Source organism: Sardina pilchardus, chromosome 20 (genome assembly GCF_963854185.1).
Source record: "Sardina pilchardus chromosome 20, fSarPil1.1, whole genome shotgun sequence".
NCBI lineage: Eukaryota > Metazoa > Chordata > Actinopteri > Clupeiformes > Clupeidae > Sardina > Sardina pilchardus.
The window spans coordinates 15896368-15920892 of NC_085013.1; the positions used below are offsets into that span (position 1 = coordinate 15896368).

General features: G+C 47.1%; 1 protein-coding gene across 1 annotated transcript in view; it reads right to left on the reverse strand.

Moving 5' to 3' along the window:
• Positions 1 to 24525, reverse strand: part of myt1lb (myelin transcription factor 1-like, b) — a 56075-nt gene that overhangs the window by 18593 nt on the left and 12957 nt on the right. The window contains 8 exon segments of the mRNA XM_062523000.1: positions 355 to 736; positions 2089 to 2297; positions 2632 to 2739; positions 3800 to 3890; positions 6693 to 6827; positions 13482 to 14142; positions 14221 to 14657; positions 17499 to 17935. Coding sequence (XP_062378984.1) covers positions 355 to 736; positions 2089 to 2297; positions 2632 to 2739; positions 3800 to 3890; positions 6693 to 6827; positions 13482 to 14142; positions 14221 to 14657; positions 17499 to 17935 — 2460 coding nt within the window.

Here is a 24525-nt window from a genome sequence, read left to right on the forward strand (position 1 = left end):
CCCCAGCCAGACTGCAGAGCCTAAAGAAACACATCAGTTTCATTCAAATTCAGAGTGGCAAATTAGCGCTGTACCTCACACTGCACACCAGCCCACGTGAAAGACCTGGAGTCAGCTTCCAGCATAGGCACACACACACGCACACACACGCACACACACACACACACACACACACACACACACACACACACACACACACACACACACACACACACGCACATTTACTCACTCACTCACAATCAAACAATCCCCTTCACTTCATTACCCTTCCTACACTCCCTCTCCAACCCCAAACACATCAACCCCAACTCCCAATCTCCCTCCCTATCACCCCTCCTTCTCCTCTCCCCTCACCCCCCCTGGCACCAGCCCAGCCCCCCCCCCCCCCCCCTCCCCCGCGGATGGTGCGGTGTGTCGTCTGGGAGACGTACCCGTGGGCAGAGCTCCTGGGGTTTGCCCGCGCCCAGGCTCTGGGGCAGCTCGCGGCAGCGCGTGGACAGGTTGAGGATGGCGGTGGCGGCCATGTGCGCCGCCTCCATGTCGTGCGTGTAGTCGAAGCTGCTCTTGCTGCAGGTGCTGCTGGCGCTGCTGCCCCCGCCGCCTCCTCCTCCACCTCCTCCTCCACCTCCTCCTCCGCCGCCTCCTCCGCCGCAGCTCAGGCTGCTGCCGCTGCTGCTGGGCGCGTAGCTGCTGGCTGTGCTGCTCGCCGAACTGGAGGTCTTGCAGTAGCGCTTGGCTGAGGGGGTCGTGCAAACACACGCGCGCACACACACACACGCGCGTGCACACACACACACACACACACACATGCATACAACCATACACATACAAACACAAAGAGAGGAAAAGGGATGTTGAGCTGAGCTGAAAGATATTCTGTACTTAAATTCCCATTTCACTGTCTACACACACATACACACACACACACACACACACACAGCCTACGACTCATAGATTTCAGAGAGCGAGCAAAGACAGTCATCATCCATCTTATGGGCTCACCAACACTCATATCCTGTATGTGTTGATGCACGGGCATAATGACCCATTATCACATATGAGATTTGATCTTTATTTTAGCGTCATCATCAAATAGGATTATCTCTTACTTTAGTGGATTGATTTTTAATGTTTAAAATGTTTTGCCGGAGAGAGAGAAAGATAGAGACAGAGATAGAGAGAGAGAGAGAGAGAGAGAGAGAGATAGAGAGAGAGAGAGAATAGTGCTTGGAGGCATGCTGGTCAGTGGTCTTGGGGTTGGACAGTGTGTACATGTGTATTCATAAATTTGTATTTATGTGTGTGTGTCTCTCTCTCTCTCTGTCTCTCTCTCTCTCTCTCTCTCTCTGTGTGTGTGTATCTTTGTGTGGCACAAAGAGACAATGAGTCTCAGCCACCAGCTGGGCTTCAAAGTGGCATCTCCCGCTGTGAACACTGCTGCCAGCTAGCGCACTCTAACCTATTAAAGCTGGGCCAGAGAGCCCCCAGCCAAAGGTAAGGGATGTATGCTCCAGCACTGCAATTAGGCAAGACCTTGACTTTCAGCCACTCTGCCATACATTATGCACCTGGACTATTTCATTTCCATGCATTAGTTTCTGACTTATGAATAGACTGGAGAGGCAAAGGGAAGGTGCACTATGCATATATGATTAGACTATAATGGGAGTGTATGCTTTGAAAGAAAATCTTTTGGTGGGGAGGGTGGTTTGGGGTTTGGAGGGGAAGGGGGGGGGGGCTTTTCTGGCTCCAATTTTATGATGTGATGGAGGGCATTTATGCTAAATGACTTCTAGTGACAACGTGTTTGGCGATGCTTTATTCCCTTTGCTGTGTTATGGGCAGAGTGCTACATCACATTTACATTCATTTCCTTAGTGCACGGCAGCCTTTTTTATCTCTAGCAATGGAATGCATTTTGCTTAGTTCAGCTCACGGTTCATATTAAGCCTCATAGCTTTGGCAATTTTGCTGCTTTCATGTAGACTTGTTATGCACATTGTGGTCCAAAGTAGCTGATCAATTAACAAAAATGTAACAAAAATTTGATTGTGTGGTGGATTAGAACCATAGTGTTCCGGGGCGTACCATCGTATCCTTTGGGGGACGTGTCTCGACCGTGGACCTTGGGTGCGATGGCCCGTTTTCCGTACACTCCGTGGCTGTCGTAGTTGTTGTAGTCGAAGCTGGTCTTGGAGTACTTCTCCAGCTCTTTGGCCAGGTTGGAGCGCGGGGTGGTGGTGGGCACGTTGTGTCCGTACTGAGGGATCTCCAGCTGCTTCACAAAGCACATCGGCCTGGAAGACAAATGAGGGGGGCTGTAGGTCCAAGAGATCAGGGGAAAGTTACAGTGCTAGATTCAGAGAGTGAGCATTTCACTGTTGTACAATACAAACATTTCAAAAACAAAGGCAGAAATTGTATGATTTAAATATTACAACTATAATATTCTGTTAAAAACTAGATAGCAAGTACAGCATTGATCATTTAAAAAGGCACAGACTACAGTGTGCAACATTTTTGCCAGAGTGCAATTTTTTTACTAAAAAATTCAAAAGCTTTCAGAAATCAAATACTCATGACTGCATGCAAAAAAATAAAGAAATAAATGAAGAAAGCAGCAGAAGTTACCTCAGCACCCTATCGGAGCCTTGGTTAGACTTGCTTCCGTCGCATGACTGGTGCTTCTCGTGGGCTTTGGCCAGCTTCTCTGCCGCTGCAATGGGGCACCCCGAGAGGCTGCAACAGATTGGGAACACTGAGCACCATTTGCCAGAGACTGTGCTCTCCCTGCACAGGCTGCAGCCTCGCCTTCTCCCCACTAATCCATCCTGACATATCATACCACACAAACTCAAAGAGGAGAACAGGAGGGGGAAAAAAGCACCTGGCGTGTACCTGTAATTGTACCTATGCCTGACGAGGAGCGTGCCAGTCAATTGAATCAGACCGAGGAGCCCTGTCTACGCTTCCCTTTCTCTTTTAAATAGTACTTTCGGCAACTGTAATGACTGCTCAAGTCCCACGGGGGGAGGAGAGATGCCGGCGGCAAGCACAGGTGGAGTGAGCATGAGGTGTGAGCCCACACGTGTGAGCGTGTGTGTGTGTGTGTGTGTGTGTGTGTGAATAGGAGTGTGAGCGCCTGCGTGTGTGAGAAGCAGGAAGACTTCACGCCAGTCATGCATGATTCTGGTGTATGTGTGTGTGCGTGTGTGTGTGTGGAGGGGGTCTTTGGGGAGAGCATTCCCCACCTCCCAGGTCTAAAGCACAATGTCCCCCTACTGGGTGTCATGGAGGTGCAAATGGCTGCTGCTAAGACCTGCTTCTCACAACAGCTGCGGTGGGTAACACCTTGTCCTCTACCGCCACCTCGGAGCAGGCGTCTGCTGCACAAGGTGAAGGACCGAGAAACTGCACTTCCATTCCATAAACCCAGCCATGTGCAGCTCAGTGATAGAGACAAAGGACTTACTAGGGCAGTCAAATGGTGCTGTATTGCACTGAACACTGACACATACAGAAGGATCTCGGAGGTGGCTGACTAATATTTTTTTTTCAATATTTTCAATTAGCTATTGGATGAAACATTTATCCAAATGGATATTTGAAGAAATAGCCTACAGTTCTTACAACCCTCAGAATCAATCTACATTTAAAAAGGAGGGGAATTCTTATTTGGTTCTCAATAGATATTTTTTTTGCTGGTTATTCACATAGAAAATGTTGAACATAACACAGCTGCATATGGCGCTATTCAACCAAAGCAGATATGGTCTCTGGCCTGCTGCGGTCCACTCACCTTCTGTGGGAGTTCCTGTTGCTATTGACATGGCCGCGTCCTGTGCAGCCGGGCGTAGGACACTTAAGAACATTCTCATACATTGCAAGAACTTGGCAGCAGACAAGAGAGGAGAGTGGAGAATAGCTGGTTAGACGCCTGGACATTACTGCACATTAGTCATGTTACTTCAGTCTGAGCAGACAAAGGAGCGGGAGGCAGCTCAGCTCAGCTCAGCTCAGCTGAGCGCATGCAGGATGCAGACGGAAGGGAAGACTAAACACATTCACCACAATAACAAGCCACGGCGGCGTCTCCTCTGCTCCCTCACCCTGCTTATCCTCTCCCTCTTAACATGCGTCTCTTTCTTGCCCTTCACCAGTCTGAGCAAACACTGGGCTCGGGGTTAAACATACACGGTAAAACTAGTTTAGCGTTGACACAAGCCCCATATTTCAAATGTGGACACAACAAACACAATGCTGCCTTCATCAGCAAGAAAAATCCAATGGATCATGAATGACAGGCAGGTAGTCTCCCTGTCAACTCCACTCTATTGTTACAGCCCGGACAATAATAGGCGCTGGTCTTCCATACATCTTTACCATGACAACAATCTACACTTGTCTTAAATCCCCACGGGCGCCAATTAGGTTAATGATCTCCGGAAGTGCGGGAGGACACATGTGAGGTGCAAAGGAGTGTGGGTAGCAGAGGCTTGGCGAGCGCACTCCACTTGTTGGCTTCATCATTATCACCTCCTTAAACCCTAACCCACATCTTCCCAGCTCACTGGCACATTAATTACAACACATACTTCTAATTGGACGAGATGGGCTACCTCGACGAGCAGTCCGTGCGTACTCCAACCAAACGCAGCAGATGTTGCACGGTGATTGCAAGGCGAGGAGAAGAAGAACATGTTGTGCCTCTCACACACAGATGAACACTGTTTAATGGCAGTAATAATGAATTTCATTAGTAAACTCCATTTTAAGCTTTCAGGTTTTTTTTGTGTCTCTCTCCTTCGAATGCAAATCGTTTTGATTACACAAAAAGAGGACCCTAATTTGACTACTGTGTGTATCCATTCAGCAGATAGGTGTGTGGAATGAGCAGAATAGCTCATTTAAAACTCATTTGCCAGAGAGTGTCCTTAAAAAATTGGATACTTTAAGAAAAAAAAAAGCGAGCACTGAGGTGTCAATAGCTCGTGGTCCCCCACGTGTGCTGGACGTTAAGGGAGGTCTCTACAGCGGGTCACCTCTGCAGGCAGCCCATTGTGTGCAAATACGCCGGTGCCTCTGACGGGGGCCTTTCTGGCCGGGCTATTGACCACAAATCGACAGGAGGAAACTTGGTCTGGAGCTGCTCCATTGCAGATAATGCATTTTTAAGCAGAGACCTGTCGATATCCCAGCCACCCTCAACAGGTCACCTTTCAGCGGCAACAGAGCTGCCACAGTGATCCAGAAGGGCAAAGGACCGGGGAGCTGCTTTGTGTGTGTGCATGTATGTGTGTGCACATCAGCGAGCTCTCAATGCATCTAACGCATTGATTCCGCTTGGGAAAGACACACTTCTGATGATGAAATCATAGTAAATGAATTCTTAAAGAATACTTAAATCCGCAGTTTAATATTTGATAGAAGACGGATAAACTTCATGATAATGTGTGAAAGAAAGATTAAAGAACCAATAGATTGAAGTCTTTCCTTTGAAGGAAAAAAAAGGGAAATTTGAAATACCTTCTGTGTGCAACATTTTATCTCTATTTCAGTGTTGGCCATATGGTCCAAGGTTAAAGTTTGCCCTCTCCATCTGAACACCCACGAGTGTCCAATCACGCGGCAGTTCAGTGGCCTCGCCAATTTCACCATGGCCCTTCTGACATCTGGGCACTTTACAAGCAAATCTTTTATGCTAACTAATTCCTAGGCTGTCATTTAAACAGTCACTTCCTTTGATTGCAGTCTGGGTCATTTAGGACCATAACGACGGCTTCTTTCTTTGGGGTAATGAAACGTGTAAAATTGGGTTTATTGGGAGATTTACACAAGGTGAATGAGACTGAATGGTGGAGGAGGGTAGTGCGCTGAGGGAGACTGCACACCCCTTAGTGTAAAAAACTAATGTTTATGGCCTCAGTGGCAGCTACAGCACACAAACCATCTATAATTTGGATTTATTCAAGGGAAATTTAATTGGGCGAATAAAACTCGGAGAATGAGCGAACGCATATTGTGCCGGAGGTCTCCTCAATCTTAGTCAATAGCAAACACATTCAAACTTTGACAACTGATTTCATGGGTCTCACAAAGTAGCTCAAGCTGAAGAAATGTGAGAAAGCGTGCCTATTCTCACATTCTGAGCTCACTGGTTGCTGGTTGGACGCCTCACTGCTATTCCTGTCTGAGCCGAGCAGCTGGTTCAGAAAGACAAAGAACATGCACACAACTGGTCATGCAGCAAAGCCAAACACAACCACCAGCCAGTGGATGCACACAACAACAGATCTGAGTAAATTGTACAATAATCTATGCTTTTATTAGAGACCTGTTACTGCAGATGTCAGGCACAATGCAATGAAAGGAAAAACAAGCTTTCATCCAAATCTCCCAGCATCCATTTCAACATGTCCCCCTGAACCCTCTGAATAACCACAGACGTCCTATCATATGACCTCTGCAGTTTTATTATGGCCCTCATTAACACACAAACCATGCACTCACATCAGGGCATGCAAAACACCTGACCAGAACCACCACACTGAGTGACTGCAAAAAGGCTCCGAGTGCAAGAGAACGTTGCCATGCAGCATGCAACACGGTCACAAGGAGCACTGTGGACAGTAGTGGCCTGTCCTACGTCATGCCACAGCAGGGACCCCTGCAGGGGTGGAGGAAGTACTCACTTTCTGGGGGCACCCTGTCTTTGTGAGGACACCCCGACAGGCTCCGGTGATGGGGGTAGAGACCAGTCACGTGACCCGTCCCATCGCACCCTGGCGTCGGGCACCGGCTCTCCTTCTTGTCTGAGCGGGAGGAATCTGAGTGCCAACGTGCACACACACACACACGCACACACACACACACACAAGCACACACACGCACACACACACAGGAAAGAGAGAGCAGGAGAAAATGAACCAGTCATTACCATGGCAACTAATGGTGGGAATCTTGGCGGTAATGTGTATTTCTAGCCAAGGGTCAGAGGTGGACTCCAGTGGGAGCGACCACCAGGTGTAATACAAAAAATGGAAATATTCATTCTATATTACAGATTCAACAGCACCCTTAAACATATGCACAACTCAATGAAAATGTATGGTATGGAACTGTTGAATTTTCGTATTAGTAGGCTTTTCGTTTTTTTTACCAAACTCTGAGTACATTTATGAAGACATTTAACCATAAAACACTACATTCATGACCTATAATCACATCTAAGTTCCAACACTAAGGTGCAGCAAAAATATTCCATACAATGTATATACAGTATAATCACACTTCAGTTTGCATCAGTTGCACAAAAGATATGAATGATATTTTCCCAATGGGCCATACACAACCAAACTGCCTTATTTACATACATATAGCATGAGGATTAACATACACACATCTGATGCAGAAATATGGGGCTTGCATTCCTCAGCACTGTGACTAGTTTCTAGCTGAACATGTTTATATAAAGACCTCTAGACATGATGGCACTTCCAAAAACCTCATGCTCATACTCGGTACCGATCTCTCCACAGTTTAGCCTGTACGGATCTCTCCCTGAGAGTTCTGATGAATGGACTTCAGGAGGCAGGTGACTTCCATTCATATGTGCGTCACGCATGTGACCGGGTCGTCCTCCTTTACAAGTGCAAATCCGCCGCACTTTTAAAAATCATCACCTTCATCACTGAGCCACGAGGCAGACCCTTCAGCGCCTGATCAGAATTCCTCTGTGCGCGACACACTATTGATTTAGCAGCCAAGGAGAGGAGCGCAAAACTGGGCACGGCCACTCAGAAAAGGCCAAAATGACAGACAGGCCGCTCTGAGGCTCATCTACTGATGACAATAAGAAAAGAGAGAGCGGTGAAGGAGATGCCGTGATAAAACGAGTCAGAGGGGGGGAGAGAGAGATGCAAAGAGATAGAAGTGGAAGGAATGATGGAGGGAGAGAGAAAGACGGTGAAAGAGAGCAAGGTTGAAAGAGGAAGAGAGGAAAGGGTTCTCAGATACGCTGTGCCATGGAGACCACTGATTAAAATTTTAACGGTGGTGTAACTTGGTACCTGGCATCATTTAGCCTGGTATCCCAATATGCCCAGAGTCAAAGAGAAAGAGGGAACGCTAGAAGGGGAGTGGGAGGGGATACACAGACTTAATTGGAAAGTCGAATGCCAACCTCTGAAGGTGAAAGTGAATGAGAGACAGCCAGTGAGCTCTGGGGACAATAATGTATGTGTGATCAGTATACAGTATATGCATGTGAATTCACAGCATTTATGCATGTGTTTACTTACGTACAGTACAGTATGTGCTGTTTTATAAGATGCTCAGGATATTTGTATTCAGAGTAGGTTCTTCCCAGACTATTACTGACTTTATTACTGAATATTTTGTGTCAAATAAATTAAGGATAGTTACAATATAGGGCTTTTGGATGTGGCCTTAGTGATCAATTGGTATATTTTGTTCAATGAAGTAAAATAAATCTCTTTTTGCTTGTCACAGCACCGTCAAAATGAAAGCATTGAAAAACTACTGTAAGGAGGCTTTCATTGACTCCCTTGGCAAAAAGGATTGGTCACAGGTCATACACTGTAAAGATGTGGACAACACGCGGGATTCTTTTAAAACTATGCTCATTCATGTTGTCAAATTAGCACCAATAGAGTTAGAATTAAACAAAGAGCACAGTGGTTAAATTATATATATATATATATATATATATATATATATATATATATATATATATATACATGTATATATATAAAGGTTCTTAAGCTTAGAAATGCAGATTTGGCTGCTTTTAATTAGACTTTTAAGTAGGACCGATCAGGCATTCTCCAAATACAATACATACATAAAGTACATAGGATGACAAAGGGAACAAAGAAGGGATATTTTAATGAGAAGATATCAAAAAACAAAAATAACGAGATCTCTGAAAGACACGAGGGTACAATTAGGGTAGCAATAAACAATAGACCAAAACAGTCAACCTCAGCTTGGATTTGGTGGCAAAGACAAAGCAGAGGTGGCTGATAGTTTGAACACCTATTTCACTTCCATTGCCAAAATTCTGGTTGATAAGTTGCCAACTGCCACAGGGTTCTTTGGAGAAACACATGTTCAACCGTTCTACCTACAGTAGGAAAGGGGGTTAAAGCTAATGCATTTTCTTTTAGGGAAGTGTCTGAGGCTGTGTTGTTAAAGAAACTCAAAGAACTTGATATATCCAAGGCAACCAGTCTAGATAACATACCAAACTAGTATTTTGAAGCACAAGGCTGAAACGGTCTCCCCAATGTGTGGTACATATTGTGTTCCCCTGTGAGCTGAAACTAGCTAGACCAATTCCACTGTTCAAGTCATTGAAAAAATGTGGCCAGTTAACAGCCGAGCTTTAAGATTACACAGCATGACATGGGATAGGCCTACTACTTTAACAACAATAACAGCAAAAATGAACCAAAGCAGCAAACAGAAAATCACCAAGCCTTTGAGCACAAGTAAGCTTCGCTAGCCAGTGCTAATGCCCCATTGGGCTATAGGAAAAGCTAACAGCCCAGTTGCCCAGAGAAAGAACCAACGCAGGAACAAACAACATCTAGCATCTACTAACTAGCAAGTGATTATACTCCAATTGGGCTCCAAGCCAAGCTAGCAGCCTAATCACCCTCCAAAGCAGGAACTGACATCACCACCACCACCCCCAACTACCGCCCTAAAAACACAGTGATTTCACACATCTCAGAATCAACTCTCGTTATGACATGACCCCAAGTAGTCTGTGGGCGCCTCTGCCATATCCATTGGCTTGCCTTTTCGGAAGCATATAGCTGTTTTAAAGCTCCTTTCAGATAGCCTGGCTCTGCCCTCCTACGTACTTCTGCTCAATTATCATTTCCCTTCAGTACATCGCCTGGGTCTGCGGTATATTCGCAGGTTTTCTCAAGACAAAAATGTGCAGGTCCAATCAGCAAAGTGAGGGAGTAGCTGAGAAAGATGACGTTGAGGTCGTGCGCTAGTTTGAGCATGTCACATTGGCGATTGGTTATGGAAGATCTGAGTGGCTCTGGGCAGACCCAATAGGCTACATGCAGGAAAGGCTCTCTGTACACTCATTTGTTTCCGGTGGAGCCAGGTGTGTTTGAGCCTGCCGCTATTGATAATGCAATTAGTGTCTACACGGACCCGGTTGGATACTGCACCTGGGAATCAGCACGTTACGATAAAGAAAGATTTAAACGTGTTGAAATTGTTATTATTAGTTGAAGATATTCAGTGTCAGAGTGGAAGATTTAACGAGCATAATGTAACAGAAGATGCTGTTACAACAGTTTAATTTCCACCGGAAATAAATGAGTGTACAGGAAGAGCCTTTTGTGCACCTAGGCTATAGTTTTAAACATCAACAGAGTACCCACATTCAAGGAAGTTCATGGTTGGCAATGGAAAGGGGCCAGACTCTCTGTACATTATGAATGTACGAAAGTTTGGTAGGACCAGGCTATACCTTTCAGTGACTGTCTGAGAAAACCAAAATCCAGCAGCAATGTTGTGGCTGACTTTGCTACAAAACCCCCACAACCTATTTCCACTGGACTTATGTGCCCTGTGCTTGAAAAGTGCTATATAAATATCAGCCACATTCTCTTACTTCTGCCACCTGCATAGTTTAACCTCTTCCTGTCAAAGGCTTTCTCTATCACATCTTCAAAGGGAGTAGTTTGACAATGCACGCACACTCTGAATACCACGTCTGGCCTCAAAGTAGTCACAGTAATACAATGTAGAACTTGCAGTTGGAGTTGCACCAGAAGTTCCCAATCCTGTGCTTTGCCTCATCTTCCTGTATTTGCTGGAGGGCCACCTTTCTGTCCCTCTCCCACAAACAAGATTCTACTGATTATTTATGAGCCATTTTTTTGTACTGATTACTGGTTACTGTCATATATATTATTAATAGTAATGATTCTTCTGCTAATGCTAATGTTGTGTCTGGTAGTATTTATCGCAACAATTTATTGTGCTTTGTGGTCATTTATTGCTGTCGTGCTGTCATGCTATCTATCTATCTAAGTCTATGGTATTTGTGTATGACTGCCTGTGGGTGTATAACACCTGTGTGTGTGTGTGTGTGTGTGTGTGTGTGTGTCAGTGTACCCTGTGTACGTATGAGTGTGTGACTGTGCATGTGTAGACTCTATGTGTGAGACTGTGTGCTTGCTTGTGTTGTTGAGCATGTTTGTAAATGAGTAGGGCACTACGGCAAAACGACAAATCATGAAAAATATCCGGTTAGGAGCTTTTACTTTTTCAATTCCACTCGGATGATCAGACGTCCGGGTGTAATGCGCTCAGTTTATTCAGAGTCATTTCCAAGTGCACAAGCACATGGCCACACACGGCGCAATCATCTTTTGAAATTACCGACAGCGACTGTAACACATGAGAATCGGAGTCCGTGCCTGACTGAGACTGGCACGCGGAAATAGCCCAGTTAGCGTTTGTGTTATCCACCCCTCTCTGGTGCCATGTGTGTTGGCATCACAAACACATATGTGCGCACGCACACACACACACACACACACACACACACACAAAGTAATTAATGCTCACATCATAAATAATACACACACATGCATGCACATACACACACACACACACACACACACACACACACACACAATTCACAACAAGCTCACACATACTAACAATCAATCCTCTCCTTATCCTCCACCACAAGCCCCACAGCACATACCTAGTGCTGGCGCCAACGCCATTACAGAGGCATTACGGCCTCACAGTGCGAGACACAGAGAAAGAGAGAGAGAGAGAGAGAGAGAGATGGATAGAGTGAATGTGGAGGAGGAGAGAGGGAGAAAGAGAGAGAGGGCTGAGCGAGCAGCTGCAGAGGAATACGTATTAGTGGGCGGCGGCTATCGATTGGGGCTCAGGACAGGGCCACGCTTTGCATAGCAAATGGCCCCCATTACCATAGCGTCTGGGGATAATTAATGGGCAAGTCTGTGGCGCTGCCGTTCGTTATCGGTCACGCTGATACTGTTCAATTTCCATCTCCTCCTCGCACTTTGCTGTAAAGAGGGCCTTCCTCCATAACTGTCACCCCACTGTACTTTTATAAATCATAATGCCCCCTGGTCAACGAGCGTCTGCCGCTATCTCTGGCGGGCGAAGATGTTATCGTGACGCAACGGCCATGCATCTCTCATTATTCAGACATTAGAGAGATATGGCCGGCCCGGCGCACGGACGAGATGGGCTGTGGTCGTGCGGCTTGCTTTCCTCTTGCTTACTCTCTCTCCATCCATGTTTTCATGTCTGTGTGTGCGCGCCTGTGTGTGTGTGTGTGTGTGTGTCTGCGCTATCTCACCCTTATTGCCTCTCTCCTGTCCGCTATAATGCAGAGTATTTTAGGGTATATCTGGCGAGGGGAATGGCTCTTAAGGAAGATCTTCGCCGCTGGAAATGTCATTTGATAAGATTGGATGAGTGAGCGCCAGCAAACAGAATTTGCAGCGCGCGGTCCCAGCAGCCGCGCCGCCTCGGATACATGAAACAGAACGGCACAAATAAAACTGTAATGACCGAATAAGGGTTTGGCTAAAAATCAGTCGTCGACTACAGCAATTCGGCAGCTCTCACACCCCCAGTGGCAGTGAGGGGATTTCTCTAATGAAACACGCCCGGGGCACATCTATATGCTTTAGCTCCAGCAGAAGGGCAGAGCTGTATTTTGGAGCAGCCCCCCCCCCCTCCTCCTCCACCTCCTTTCTTGGGGGGTTTAAAAATAGGCAGCTTGATCACAGACTGCAACCCAAGGATGGGATTTGCTGTCCTAACTGGCCGTGCAGATTGCCATTACTTATGCTTGACAAGCTGAGCCTCTGATGTTGCTATGCTGTCCTATTTGAACAACATAAGCTGCAGTCACTGCCTGGGCCATGGAGATGCGAACATTTCAAATTGGTTGAATAGCGGAAAAAAAAAAAAAAAAAAAAAAATCCTGTCCTGGGGGTCACGGTGAGGTCCCCTGTTGAGCATGTGAGTCCACAGCCTTGGGGAGGGGAGATGGGATGGATTGGAAGCTAAGCTCCCCTCACAGTACGCCGTCACTGGGAGCATCCAGCCCAGAGAAGTGGATGCATGGGCAAAGGTTACGGCTGCATACGGTATAATCATTTACTGTAGAGATTCTATACACACTGCTCACCTTTACTCCGGCATTAGCATCACTTAAAGGTTGCCATAGTGCACGGTGCAATCACAGCGCAGTTATCTCTCCAAGTGAAGGCATGCTGTTATTACAGAGGTCTTGCAAAGTGCCTGCATAGAGCACATCACTTATTCAAAGAGAGGCAGGCTGGGAAACTCACAGTGTCTCTTGCTGGAGCTTGGGAACTGGACACATCCGTTTTTGAATACAACTACCGGTGTTGAAACCAGTGGCTTACCTTTCGGGTAGTAGGGTTTCTTCATGCCGTCGTGATGCATCCGCGGCTTGCGGTCCTCTCCGTAGCTGTGCCCGTGGCCGTGGCCGTGGCGATGCCCGTGGTGGTCGTCGTGCATCCGCATGCCGCCCCGCCGCGCCGAGTCCAGGGCCATCTTGTCGCGCATGGCCTTGGCGCGCTCCGACTCGAGCGCGATGGCCTTCTCCAGCAGCGACAGGTTGCCCTTGGTCATGTCGAACACCTCCTCGGAGCGGTCGGACGCGATGGACGTGGTGTCCTCGTCGCGGTCGAAGAAGGCGTCGTGGCGCTCGCGCGCGCAGCTGGCGAAGGCCTTGGAGTGCGGGCTCAGCTGCTCCTCCAGCTTCATCAGGTTGACCATGTCCGAGTAGTTGCGCTCCAGCGCGCGGCGCTCCTCGGGGCTGGGCTGCTGCTGCTGCTGGCAGTCGCCGTAGCCGTGGTGCGACTGGCTGTCCAGGTGGTGCTGCTGCTGCTGCTGGTGCTGCAGCGTCTGCAGCGTCTGCTGGGCCAGCGTGGTGGAGCGGTCGGAGTTCTGCGACTCGCTCAGCTTGCGCGCCAGGTCGAAGCACTGGTTGCGCAGGCACTCCAGGCTGCTCAGGCACACGTCCTCGTCGCTCTCCTCCACCGGCTGGCCGTTGCTGGTCGGCTTGCCCTGGCCGGCGCCGTGCGGGCCGCCGGCGAAACCGCCGCGACCGCAGCCTCCGGGCTGACCGTTGGCGCCGACGCAGCCGTCCCCGTTCTCCAGACCCCCTTCTTCGTCGAAGGCCCCCTCGTCCAGGTTGTTGGACAGCACTGCCCCGTGTCCTTGCGCCAGCAGCTTGAGAGAGTCCACCGTCTCCCGCACCACATCGCTGTCCACATCCAGACTCAGCTCCCCTTTCCTGGGGCCTCCCTCGTTCTCGTCGTATTCCTCCTCCTCCTCTTCATAGTCTTCCTCCTCTTCATCCTCCTCGTCCTCCTCCTCCTCGGCGCTGTTGGACGAGTTGCTGTTCATCTCGGACTCGGTCATGGCCCGGTTGGCGGCGTCCTCGGCGATCTTGCCCAGGTTCAGCAGCGACTTGGCCACCAGCTCGTCATAGTTCTCGTACTCGTCGTTGTTGTTGTCGTCCTTCTCCCCCGGCGGGCCAGACTTGGCGTAGCCATTGCTCAAATGATCCTCCTCTGGAAGAGAGGAGAGCAAAACCATGGGAGAGGAGACAACGCAGGCACATGCACACAGAAGAAGCACAAAATCTAATTTCACCTCACTTTTCTACTGTTGCTTAAATAGGTTTCAGTGTCTTGTCTGTGTAACAAAATCACATGAGAGCCATTTCTCAGTGATGTACTTGTGTAATATCATTCAGTACCTGTCTTTCCAGTAAATACCTATCATCCATGTAATGGCTGTCAAGGCTTGTGTTCTCATTGTTCTACATGTAAATGTGTTTTATATGTAAATGTATTCTATATTTTGTAAATATTGTACTATTTGCACTGTATCTGTCAATGTCTGTAATGTGCAATTCTATCATTACCAGGAATGTTCTCTTCAGGAACCTAACAGAGAAAATGACATATGAATCAAATATTTGAAAATTAAGGAACTGCTTCAGATTTGCAAAATGTCACCATGTGTCTTTTATCAACATGCTTGTGCCAGATATTGTTAGAAATGTTGGCCTACCTCAATGCTTTCAGATGAAGTAAAAAAAAACCCACACAGAATTCAGAAAAAAGCTGTTTCAGTAAATAAAATACTTGTCTCACAAATCTTTGGACTTCATGTCAGTAATTGAGCCAGACAGGTATCAGTAGGTCACTGAACTCCCTTCTCTGTCATTTTAACCATGCCTTTTGTGGGTTTGAATAATCTACTCAACTGACATTCTCACCCCAAACTGTCAACAGCACAGCTCTCCCATCAGCACTGTATTGCTCTGGATGCCTTAGAATAACAAGAATGACTTTGATTTCTGGCAGGACTGCGTATCAATTTATTCTGCGCTTCAAAAGGTATGCCACAATTTTTTGAGAGGGACCCTTTTAAAGGGTAAAAATATCAAAGCGTCTAAAAAATGGAACGAGAAGTAGGGATATTGGTTGTGATTAAGGGAAGGAGCAAATATCCATGCCTATATTTTGACAGAGAATTGGTGGTTACAGCTCTATAGCTCCAAATTCAATGATTCAAAATGTAACACAAAAAAGCGGTTTCCACAGCAGTCGAAACTCCAAGAATGTATGGCAGAGGATAGTCACCTAGTAAAGCAGTTCAAGGTTGTAACTCTCAGCTGGCAAAATGATACTACATTTACATAGTGAAAATATCAATGCCCCCATTTCCATTCATATGAACTTCCAGTCATATACTGTAACTTGTATATAATAATGACTGTCTGTTCACTTCAATTCAATAACTTCAATAACTCTCTTAAATAAAAATAAAAATAGGGCCTAGATTTAGGTGTTTGCCAGTTATTTTATTTTATTTTATTTATTTATTTATCTATTTTTCCCCCCTTATTCATTTATTTATCTGGTATGCTGTTGTATCTTGTACATGCCTATAGCTTACTTACTGTGCTGCTTGCTTCTTGTTTGTCAGATGTCTTGTGTTAGTTCAGTGTTCCTGTTCTGTTATGTTATGGAACAGGAATGCAATGTCTTGTTTCTGCAATGTATGTCTGTGTCAAGTCTCTTGTGTGTTCTATGTTACGCAACATGCGACTTACCTGCCCAAGACAATTTTCCCTCTTTTGGGACATTAACGTCTTATCTTATCTTATCTTCACAAATTTCTATCATTTTTTTTTTTTTTGTCAAATTGCCTTTAGATGTCACATTTATAGTGAGCTGAAAAGATACTAGAATGAATGCAAAGCATAGCTTTTTGACAATGAACAACCTAATTTAACATAATGTTATTCTAAATAATTTCGTGACATGTTTAAAAATGTGGCCACGCATTTTGAGAAGTCCTTTTTTCAGCAGCATGGCAGAGCAAGCTGAATCTTCTCCACACCTCAGGTGGGGAGGCAGAGCATGAGTCGAGGTTAGAATGCCTTCTTGCGAGATGCCAGCTCCGACTGGATCAGAACAGGCAATGTCAAGTCAGATTGGGCTAGAGGCTGGCATGAAGCTGGGCTCTGCCAAATCTGGTTCTTTGCATAAAAAAAATCAGGAGACACGCCACGGTCAGACAGAAAAAAAAACCCTGTCATGTTTTCATCTGTCCACCAGAAAGACAGATAACGAGTCAGTGACAGACAAGTCTTGAGTGGACACCAGGTAGAATGACACAAACACCAACATTTTGTTTTTTCCTGAAGCTGGATTGTGCGTACTGCTGTGACTGCTTAGCACCTAACATTAACTTTATTCACACAAAAACAGAAGGAGAATTTATAAGTGAAGCGCACAAGGGAAGTAGACCATATAGGCACATGGTGTAGAGTTTACACCAAAACCCAGGGGCGTTAAAACTGTCATCTTCACGAGCTGCTGTGTGAGTGCGTATGTGAGAGAGAATACGTGTGAGGCAGGGTTGTTTTTAGCCTGTTACTGAGAGGGTGTTGAAGGTCGTGGCTTACTTTCCAGTTGCACCTCAAATTACAGTGACCTTCCAAAAAAGGAGTCTAGCTTGCCAAATCGTCTCAGTCTTACCATAATGTTTACCATCTCAAATTCAATTTGGTATTGACTTAGGTACACACTGCTCACAGACTGAGGGAACAAGATGGTGGATTCTAATTGCCGTAAAGCACCTTGCTTGTCATATATTGTGGATAGATAAATAGTCAAGAAATCCTCTCATTTAAAAGGATCCACCTGAGGCTTCTTATTTTATTGCCTTTCTAAAAGCAACAACAATTCTCCCTCTCTGCCTTTTCAGATGTTTTACAAATGATATGCTTCTATGGTAATCAGCCATTTAGAGGTCCTAGATGTGAGAGTGTTTCTTGCCAAAGCTCACTGTAATTCTGGCCTGGAGATGATTGTGATCATTTAGCAATACGAAACACTCACCTGAATCTTGGCTATTATGCTCATATTCGTCATCTTCCTCGTCATCTTCCTCCTCATCGTCCTCCTCCTCTTCCTCCTCACCCTCCTCTTCCTCTATGCACTCCTCCTCCTGCTCGACCTCCTCTTCCTCCTCTCCTTCCTCCTCTTCCTCTCCTCTCTCCACCTCGCCGTCCTCCTGCTCCACGTGCTCCTCATTGTCCTCCGAGTAGACCTCCTCCTCCTCTTCCTCCTCCTCTTCCTCGTTGCCGTCCTCCTCATTGTCCTCCTCATCCTCCACCCGCTCCTCCATGTCCTCGGTGCCGTCGGTCTCGTAGCACTCCTCCATGGAGGAGTTGTCTAAGTGCGTGAGGAAGGCCTTCCTCTTGGGGGCGGGCTCCTGAGGCTGCCTGTCATGCGATTTCCTCTTCTTGGCCAGCGGGCAGCCGTACACACTGCAGGAGGGGGATTGTGGAAGGGGGGGGGGGGGGGGGAGGAGATAAGAGGGGAGAGCAGTTAACCACCGTGCCTTCACTTGTCGGCTGCCAGAGCCCTGGTCACGCGCTACCGAGCATGCAGTTTAGGCCTCTAAATGGCAAAGGCTGTTTTTCTGTTCGAAAAGGACACAATGCTGTGGTCCAGATGGCATTCAAGTCCATCTTTTGGTAGGGATTTTGTTTTTATAATCACTATTAATTTTGAGCAAAAGGCTTTGTTTGGTAGTAGACCAATAGATAACAAATTATTATTCATGGAAATCATTTTAGTCATTTAAGTTTTTGTTTCAGAAATGACAAAATCTCTCTGACACTGGAAGTATACTAATGCACTGTTGAGTTGGGAGGCAGTGATTACAAAAACCTGCGGGAGGCCATTTTGATCAGCAGGAAACTAGACACAGTTGATTTCCTTTTCATTTGAATGTTTGCAAGGTATGGTTTCTTCAAATTGATAGGACCAGGAAGGCGAATGAAAGGATGCAGAAACAAAATCAATAACTCCAGAAATAACTAAATAGGAAGAGGACACAAAATAACCAAAAAATAGTCCATTTAATCAGCAGTAGCACTGTGCATGATTTTGGGTTTCTGTGTCAACAAAGCTCAGAGCTTGCCAAGGTTACTAAACAGAACAATATAACCAGCAACACTCATCTCTCTTTCTCAGTTTAAGAGCTAAGACCTTTGCACACACATCAGAAAAAAATCAATCGCATCAATTGCATGAAACAAGTTAAATTTGGACTGAGAGAGAAATCCAGCACTTATTTCTATCTGTTATTACTAAGACAGATGCTGATCCCCCTTTACTGCACACACACCAAAAAACACACATACACACACACACACACACACACACACACACACACACACACACACACACGCACGCACACAGATCAAGCATGAGAACTGATGATGATAAATTGTAGCACACCTGAGGTCTCCTGAGCTGAAATATATTCTCTGTCTCTACCTGGCAGTGGGAGCACACGCCTTAATCTGATAATCTGTGTATTCACCCAAGCTATTGATCACCAGCACCTAATCCATTTTAGCCTGCTGGAACCGCAGGGGAGTCGATACTATCCCACATCCCAGGGGGTGTACACAACTGCCAACACCTCCCCCAGCATACACACACACACAGGCACACACAGGCACACATACATGCACATACACACGTACACCTACACACACAAGCACACATATAAAAAGAAAGAAAAGGAATAAATGAAAACAAAAGGAGTGAGCAAAATGTGTGAAGGGTAGTCGTTGCTGTTTCTGTTGTTGTTGTTGTTGTTGTTGTTGTGGTGTGTATTTTTTTGAGAAAGGAGACAGCCCCTGTCAGAGTTGGGCATTGGGCGAAGCGTGGCGTCAGTGTGCTCGCATTAGGAGGCGCTCAGCTGTGAAATGCCCCTGATTCTCATTCACGCCGGCCAAAAAGCGTTTATCCCTGCCCACTCACCGAGGGGATTGGCCCTAATGTGAACAAATAAATGACATTAGGCTTGAGGACCGCGGGCGAGGCACACGCACACGCACCGGCGCCGAGGACCAGCAGCGGAGGCGTGCAGCTTGGACGCCGCTACGCCGGGGAAACTGGCACCGCGCGCCGGCTTCACCCACTCAAGGTCACCGCAGTGTTTTAAGGCAGGACGCAGTGTGTGTGTGTGTGTGTGTGTGTGTGTTTGAGGGAGAGTGTGTGGAGGGGGACTGTGCGTTTGCTCAGAGGGAATATGGGACCCTCTTCGGATTACGTGGGATGGTCTGAGTGCTGTCTGTGTGCCGCGGTGTATAAGCATGTTAGCCTGAAGGTGTGTGTGTGGGACTAGCAGTGTTAGCATATGCATGTGTGCTTGTGTGTGTGTGTGTGTGTGTGTATGTGGACTTGTACACCTGTCGATGAATAGCCTGTTTTTTCTTCTCTCTTCCCTTGTTTCAATCTTCCCACACCACAGACAGACAGAGACAAAGACACACACACACACACACACACACACACCAACTTCTAATCCAGCCTCTCGGACGCCGCCACACCAGCCCAAATCACTAAGTGTCCATCAGTCAGCCGTCATGCTGGCTGGCAGCCCCCATCTCCACGGACGCGGGGATTATTTAATGGGCTGACCCCCGGCACCTCCGGCGTCATTTCATTAATCTGATCCCACACGTGGAAACTCATTCCTGGGCTGACAGCCACTGAGGCTCACCCCCCCACCTCCACACCCTCCATCACGCCCCCATCCCCGGCCCTAAACCTCCCAGGCTTGACACCCCCTCTCCCGGCCCCTCCTGCCCACCTCTCCTGGGAGGGCTGGCCGGCTCCGTGATCAATAGTGCTTGTGACCAAACATTTTGAAAACACATTAAAATGCCACTCATACCCCAAGAGCGCCCTCCAAATAAATCAAGGGCTGGTCCCTTCAGGTTAGGAGTGCGTGCGTGCGAACGTGCGTGTGTGTGTGCGTGTGTGTGTGCGTGTGTCTAAATCTGAGTGTGTGTGTGTTGAAGTCTGAGTATGTGTGTGTGTGTGTGTGTGTGTGTGTGTGTGTGAGCGGTTGAGGGGGTGTGGAGGTGTGGGGCGCAGTAAGATGAGACACATCCCCTCCCACCAATCATGGCCTGTCTGACAGGTGGTTGGGTCCAGAGAGACAGTAAGCCCTGAAGATTTCATTACCATCGCCGCACTTTTGGTGCGTTCCATACGCTTCTGCGGCACCGGCCGCGTTCCGCGACAGATATGAATGCCCTTTTGACAAGACTGATTGTTCAACTCGCTCATTTCGCACTTGCCGTTCAGAAAGCAGCGCAGCCTTATTAGGCGAGTACACGAAATCTTTCCGGAAGCAATAAGAAAACATCCATCACGGACACATGAGACGCTCCGGCGTGGCGGCGGCAACGCCAGGAAATACCACACAGGGGGCGAGAGCAGGCGCAGGCGCCCGAGCGACTGCAGTCTGACTGCCTCAGAACAAAGAGCGTCAAACGGCTCGGGCACGGCACGAGGCGCTAAGTAACAATCACATCCATCTGGTTTGCCTCTCCTCTCCTGCATCAGCAGCACGCTCAGAGCCGGCATCTGAACGACACGCCGCAACGCTTGAAGTTGGAAACAAGAAAAAAAGGAAAAGAGACTGATCGTGTGTCATCACTAGAACCCCCCCCCCCCAAACCAGGCACCTCACCACCCCTGCACTGCCAGCACCCCCCCTACCCCCGCCCCCCCACCCCGTTTGCCTCCCACATGCTCCAAGCCCCTGCTTCACTTCATGTCGCTCTTGCAGCTCCATCAGGCACTACAAAGAACAGTTGGCACCACGGAATATGCAAATCTACTCCCGGGCAAAGATTTCTGCGGTATGTTTCTCTCTCTCTCTCTCTCTACCTTCCTCCCTATTCCTCTCTCTCTGTCTCTTTCTCGGTGAGTGCAAGTGTGCTTCTGTGCCTGTATGTGTGTGTGCCTGTATGTGTGTGTGCGTGTCTCTGTTTCTGTATCCGTTTGTGTCTGTCTATCTATCCCTCTCCCTCTGTGAGTCTGTGTGTTTGTGTGTATGTGTGTGTGTGTGTGTCTCTATGTGTCTGTATGACTGTGCCTGTGCGAGTGTGCGTGACTGTATGTGTGTGTCTGTACTGTATGTGTGTGTGTGTGTGTGGGTTTGAATGGGTTGGTCGGTGGAGCTGCTTGTCAGCGGCGGTGGGGTGCAGGGGGTGCTGCCGTGTGCTGGGCCCTGAAGATGAGTAATCCGCAGGAGGCGTCTCCGCTCCAACTCACAAGCCCTCGCCCATACTGTCACAGTGTGACCTTGGCCACGTCTCTCTCTCACACACACACACACACACTCACACACTCGCGTACACACACATCCCACTCACTGGGCAAGGCAATTAAAATTCCACAGGTAATTAAGTGCCATTTGAATAATAAAAAAAAAATACTGCAGGCATTGTGTTTGACTGGAGACGGAAGTGCTATTATTAGACGTTTTCACCTCCTTTGTGCTGAGAGAAATGCAAAGATTAGGAGAGCCCTGTCTACGGGGTGCACAGTAGCAAATGGCACAGGTGTGTGGAAATATTTAATCGTGAAATTTTGCTGCCAACATAGGGTACTGGCACTCATTGTGCTCCTCATTGCAGGAAAACATTAGAACACACTGAAGCCAGTATAAAGGCAAACTAACAATAGTCTAGCTTTGGTCTGGAGGGACTAATCAGGAAGCTGACTTTCACTCTATCACACTGAATCACTACTGTTCAGAATGAGGCATTCTGCTAACACCATCAGCAGAATTGAACTGTGTGAACAATACCAACCCCATCATGGGTAGAACTGACTTATTGTATGAAGCTCGACCTCATGAAGGAAATTATTCATGCACTTTCTATGGACCCAGTCCATAAAGTACTACAAGCACATTCACCAATCCTCCTAATGATTGACATGTATTTAGAACTATTTCTTCATAGTTATGACTGTACTACTACTACTACTGCACTATTATTGTTCACGCCCTTACAGCTTGACGTAACAAAAGCTTATTTTACCCCTGTAATGCCAGAATTGATGTCATCTCAGCCATAATCAAGAGGCAAAAGAAGCTTTATAATGCACTGTAATACTTCAAGCAAGCTGCAGGGGCTTATGCTACAACATCATCACACACTATGAGTGCAGTCATAACTCATTTGAATGGATGTATAGGCTTACTATACTGTATATCAATTATTATGAGACATTATGAATATTGTATAATGCATCTAATACAGACTAATACATCTAATACAGACTGCAGTATTTTACTAAAGTAAATTAAGTCCATTAACTCCTGTAGAAATACCTTTGGTCTAATACCTTAAACTCAAGTCAGCAGATTATAGAAGATGTCTTATCCATGTGTCAGTTCAAAAGCCAGCACAAATTCTCAACACATTGGGCTCAGTCTGAGACGGATGATGAAATGGTGGATAACATGAATTACCCATCTTAATCATGTCAACACGGAGGAGTGTGCCCTCTTGAATATTTGGACACAACGCTGACACGTTTGTGTTTTTCATGAGCCATTACAGTTATATGGTTTTATAATAAATCAATGCACGTTGTACATGTGTTCTGTCTATGTTAAAGGGGTTGATACCCAATGCCAAATAGCTGATACCCAATATATCCCCAACACACCACGTCGATTTCTGCATTAGTTCTGCTCCAACCTCTACCAGCACATACTTGGGCTAAAACTAATACCATGAGCCGGACTAATAATATCCTTAATAACCTTGTGGTGATGACAGCAGCAGCAGCTCATTTCGGGGGCCTTTGTATCCGAGACAGGTCCCATGAATAGCGGATACTGGGCTCCTGTGGCTGAGGGCTTGTACACTGGAATGTGGCAGTGGAAGAGTGGCTTTATTAGTGCAAATATTAAAGCATGCGCACAGCAGGGGCCACAGCCTCAGCCTGTCATTAGCATCATCTGATATTTGTCTAAGTGGCATGTGGTCGCACGGGACGACTGATGGAAGGTGTGGAGAGAGAGAGAGAGAGAGAGAGAGAGAGAGAGAGAGAGAGAGAGAGAGAGAAAGAGAGAGTGAGTGTGTGTGTGTGTGTGTGTGTATGTGCGTGTGTGTGTGTGGTGGAAGGGGAGAAGAAGAGATGATGGCATGGCTTTTCATTTCTCCCCAATTTTCCTTTCTTGCGCAGAGTTGGGGTGTGGAGTGCACCTCTCGCTGTGCCCCTCTTCCAAAAGGATCTATAGGCACGTGTGACAATAGTGCCGTTGCCATGGAGATATGCTGCAGGAACCCAAGTGGGATTTGCCATCCAGGCAGGCAGGCGGGGAGCCAGTCAGAAAGAAAGAGAGAATGAGAGAGAGAGAGAGAAGGAGGAGAGGAGGGAAAGAGAGAGACACAGAATGAAAGCAAGAGACAATGAGAGGAAGAAGGGAGATAGAGACAGAGAAATAGAAGAGAGAGAGAGGGAGAGAGAGAGGGAGAGAGAGCTGATTTCAGACCTGACAGACTCCTTCCCCCAAAAGAATCAAACAAAAGAGCCTCCTCTCTGCCTGAGCATCCACCAGCTACTGCAGTTTGGGGCGTTCACTGTGCTGCTCTAGATCGCAGCGCACCGTGCGGTTCCGCGCTGTTCCGCCCTGTTCCGCGCCACACTGTGCCATGTGCTCCGCTCCCTAAGCCTGCTCCTTCAGCCGTGGCCAGCCAGAGCTCGCCACGCTCCAGAACTTTCCAGAAACTCCACCAGTATTCCTTTCAATTAAGCGTGGCACAAAGCATCTTTTCATCGCAGCGAATCCCATTCCAAATGATCTCCAATGAGAACAGTGAGGAGGCAGTGTTTAGATCTATGCTGCTAAGTATTCATGGAGGCAGAATGAACTTTAGCTTGAGATGAGCTATACTGAAACACACACACACACACACACACACACATCGATGAAAATGGGGAGCCCATGATTTCTCTTTTTTTCGGTGCCACAGACAGGGAGATGGATATGCTGAAGACCTGACCCAACAGACCAGAAGACAGA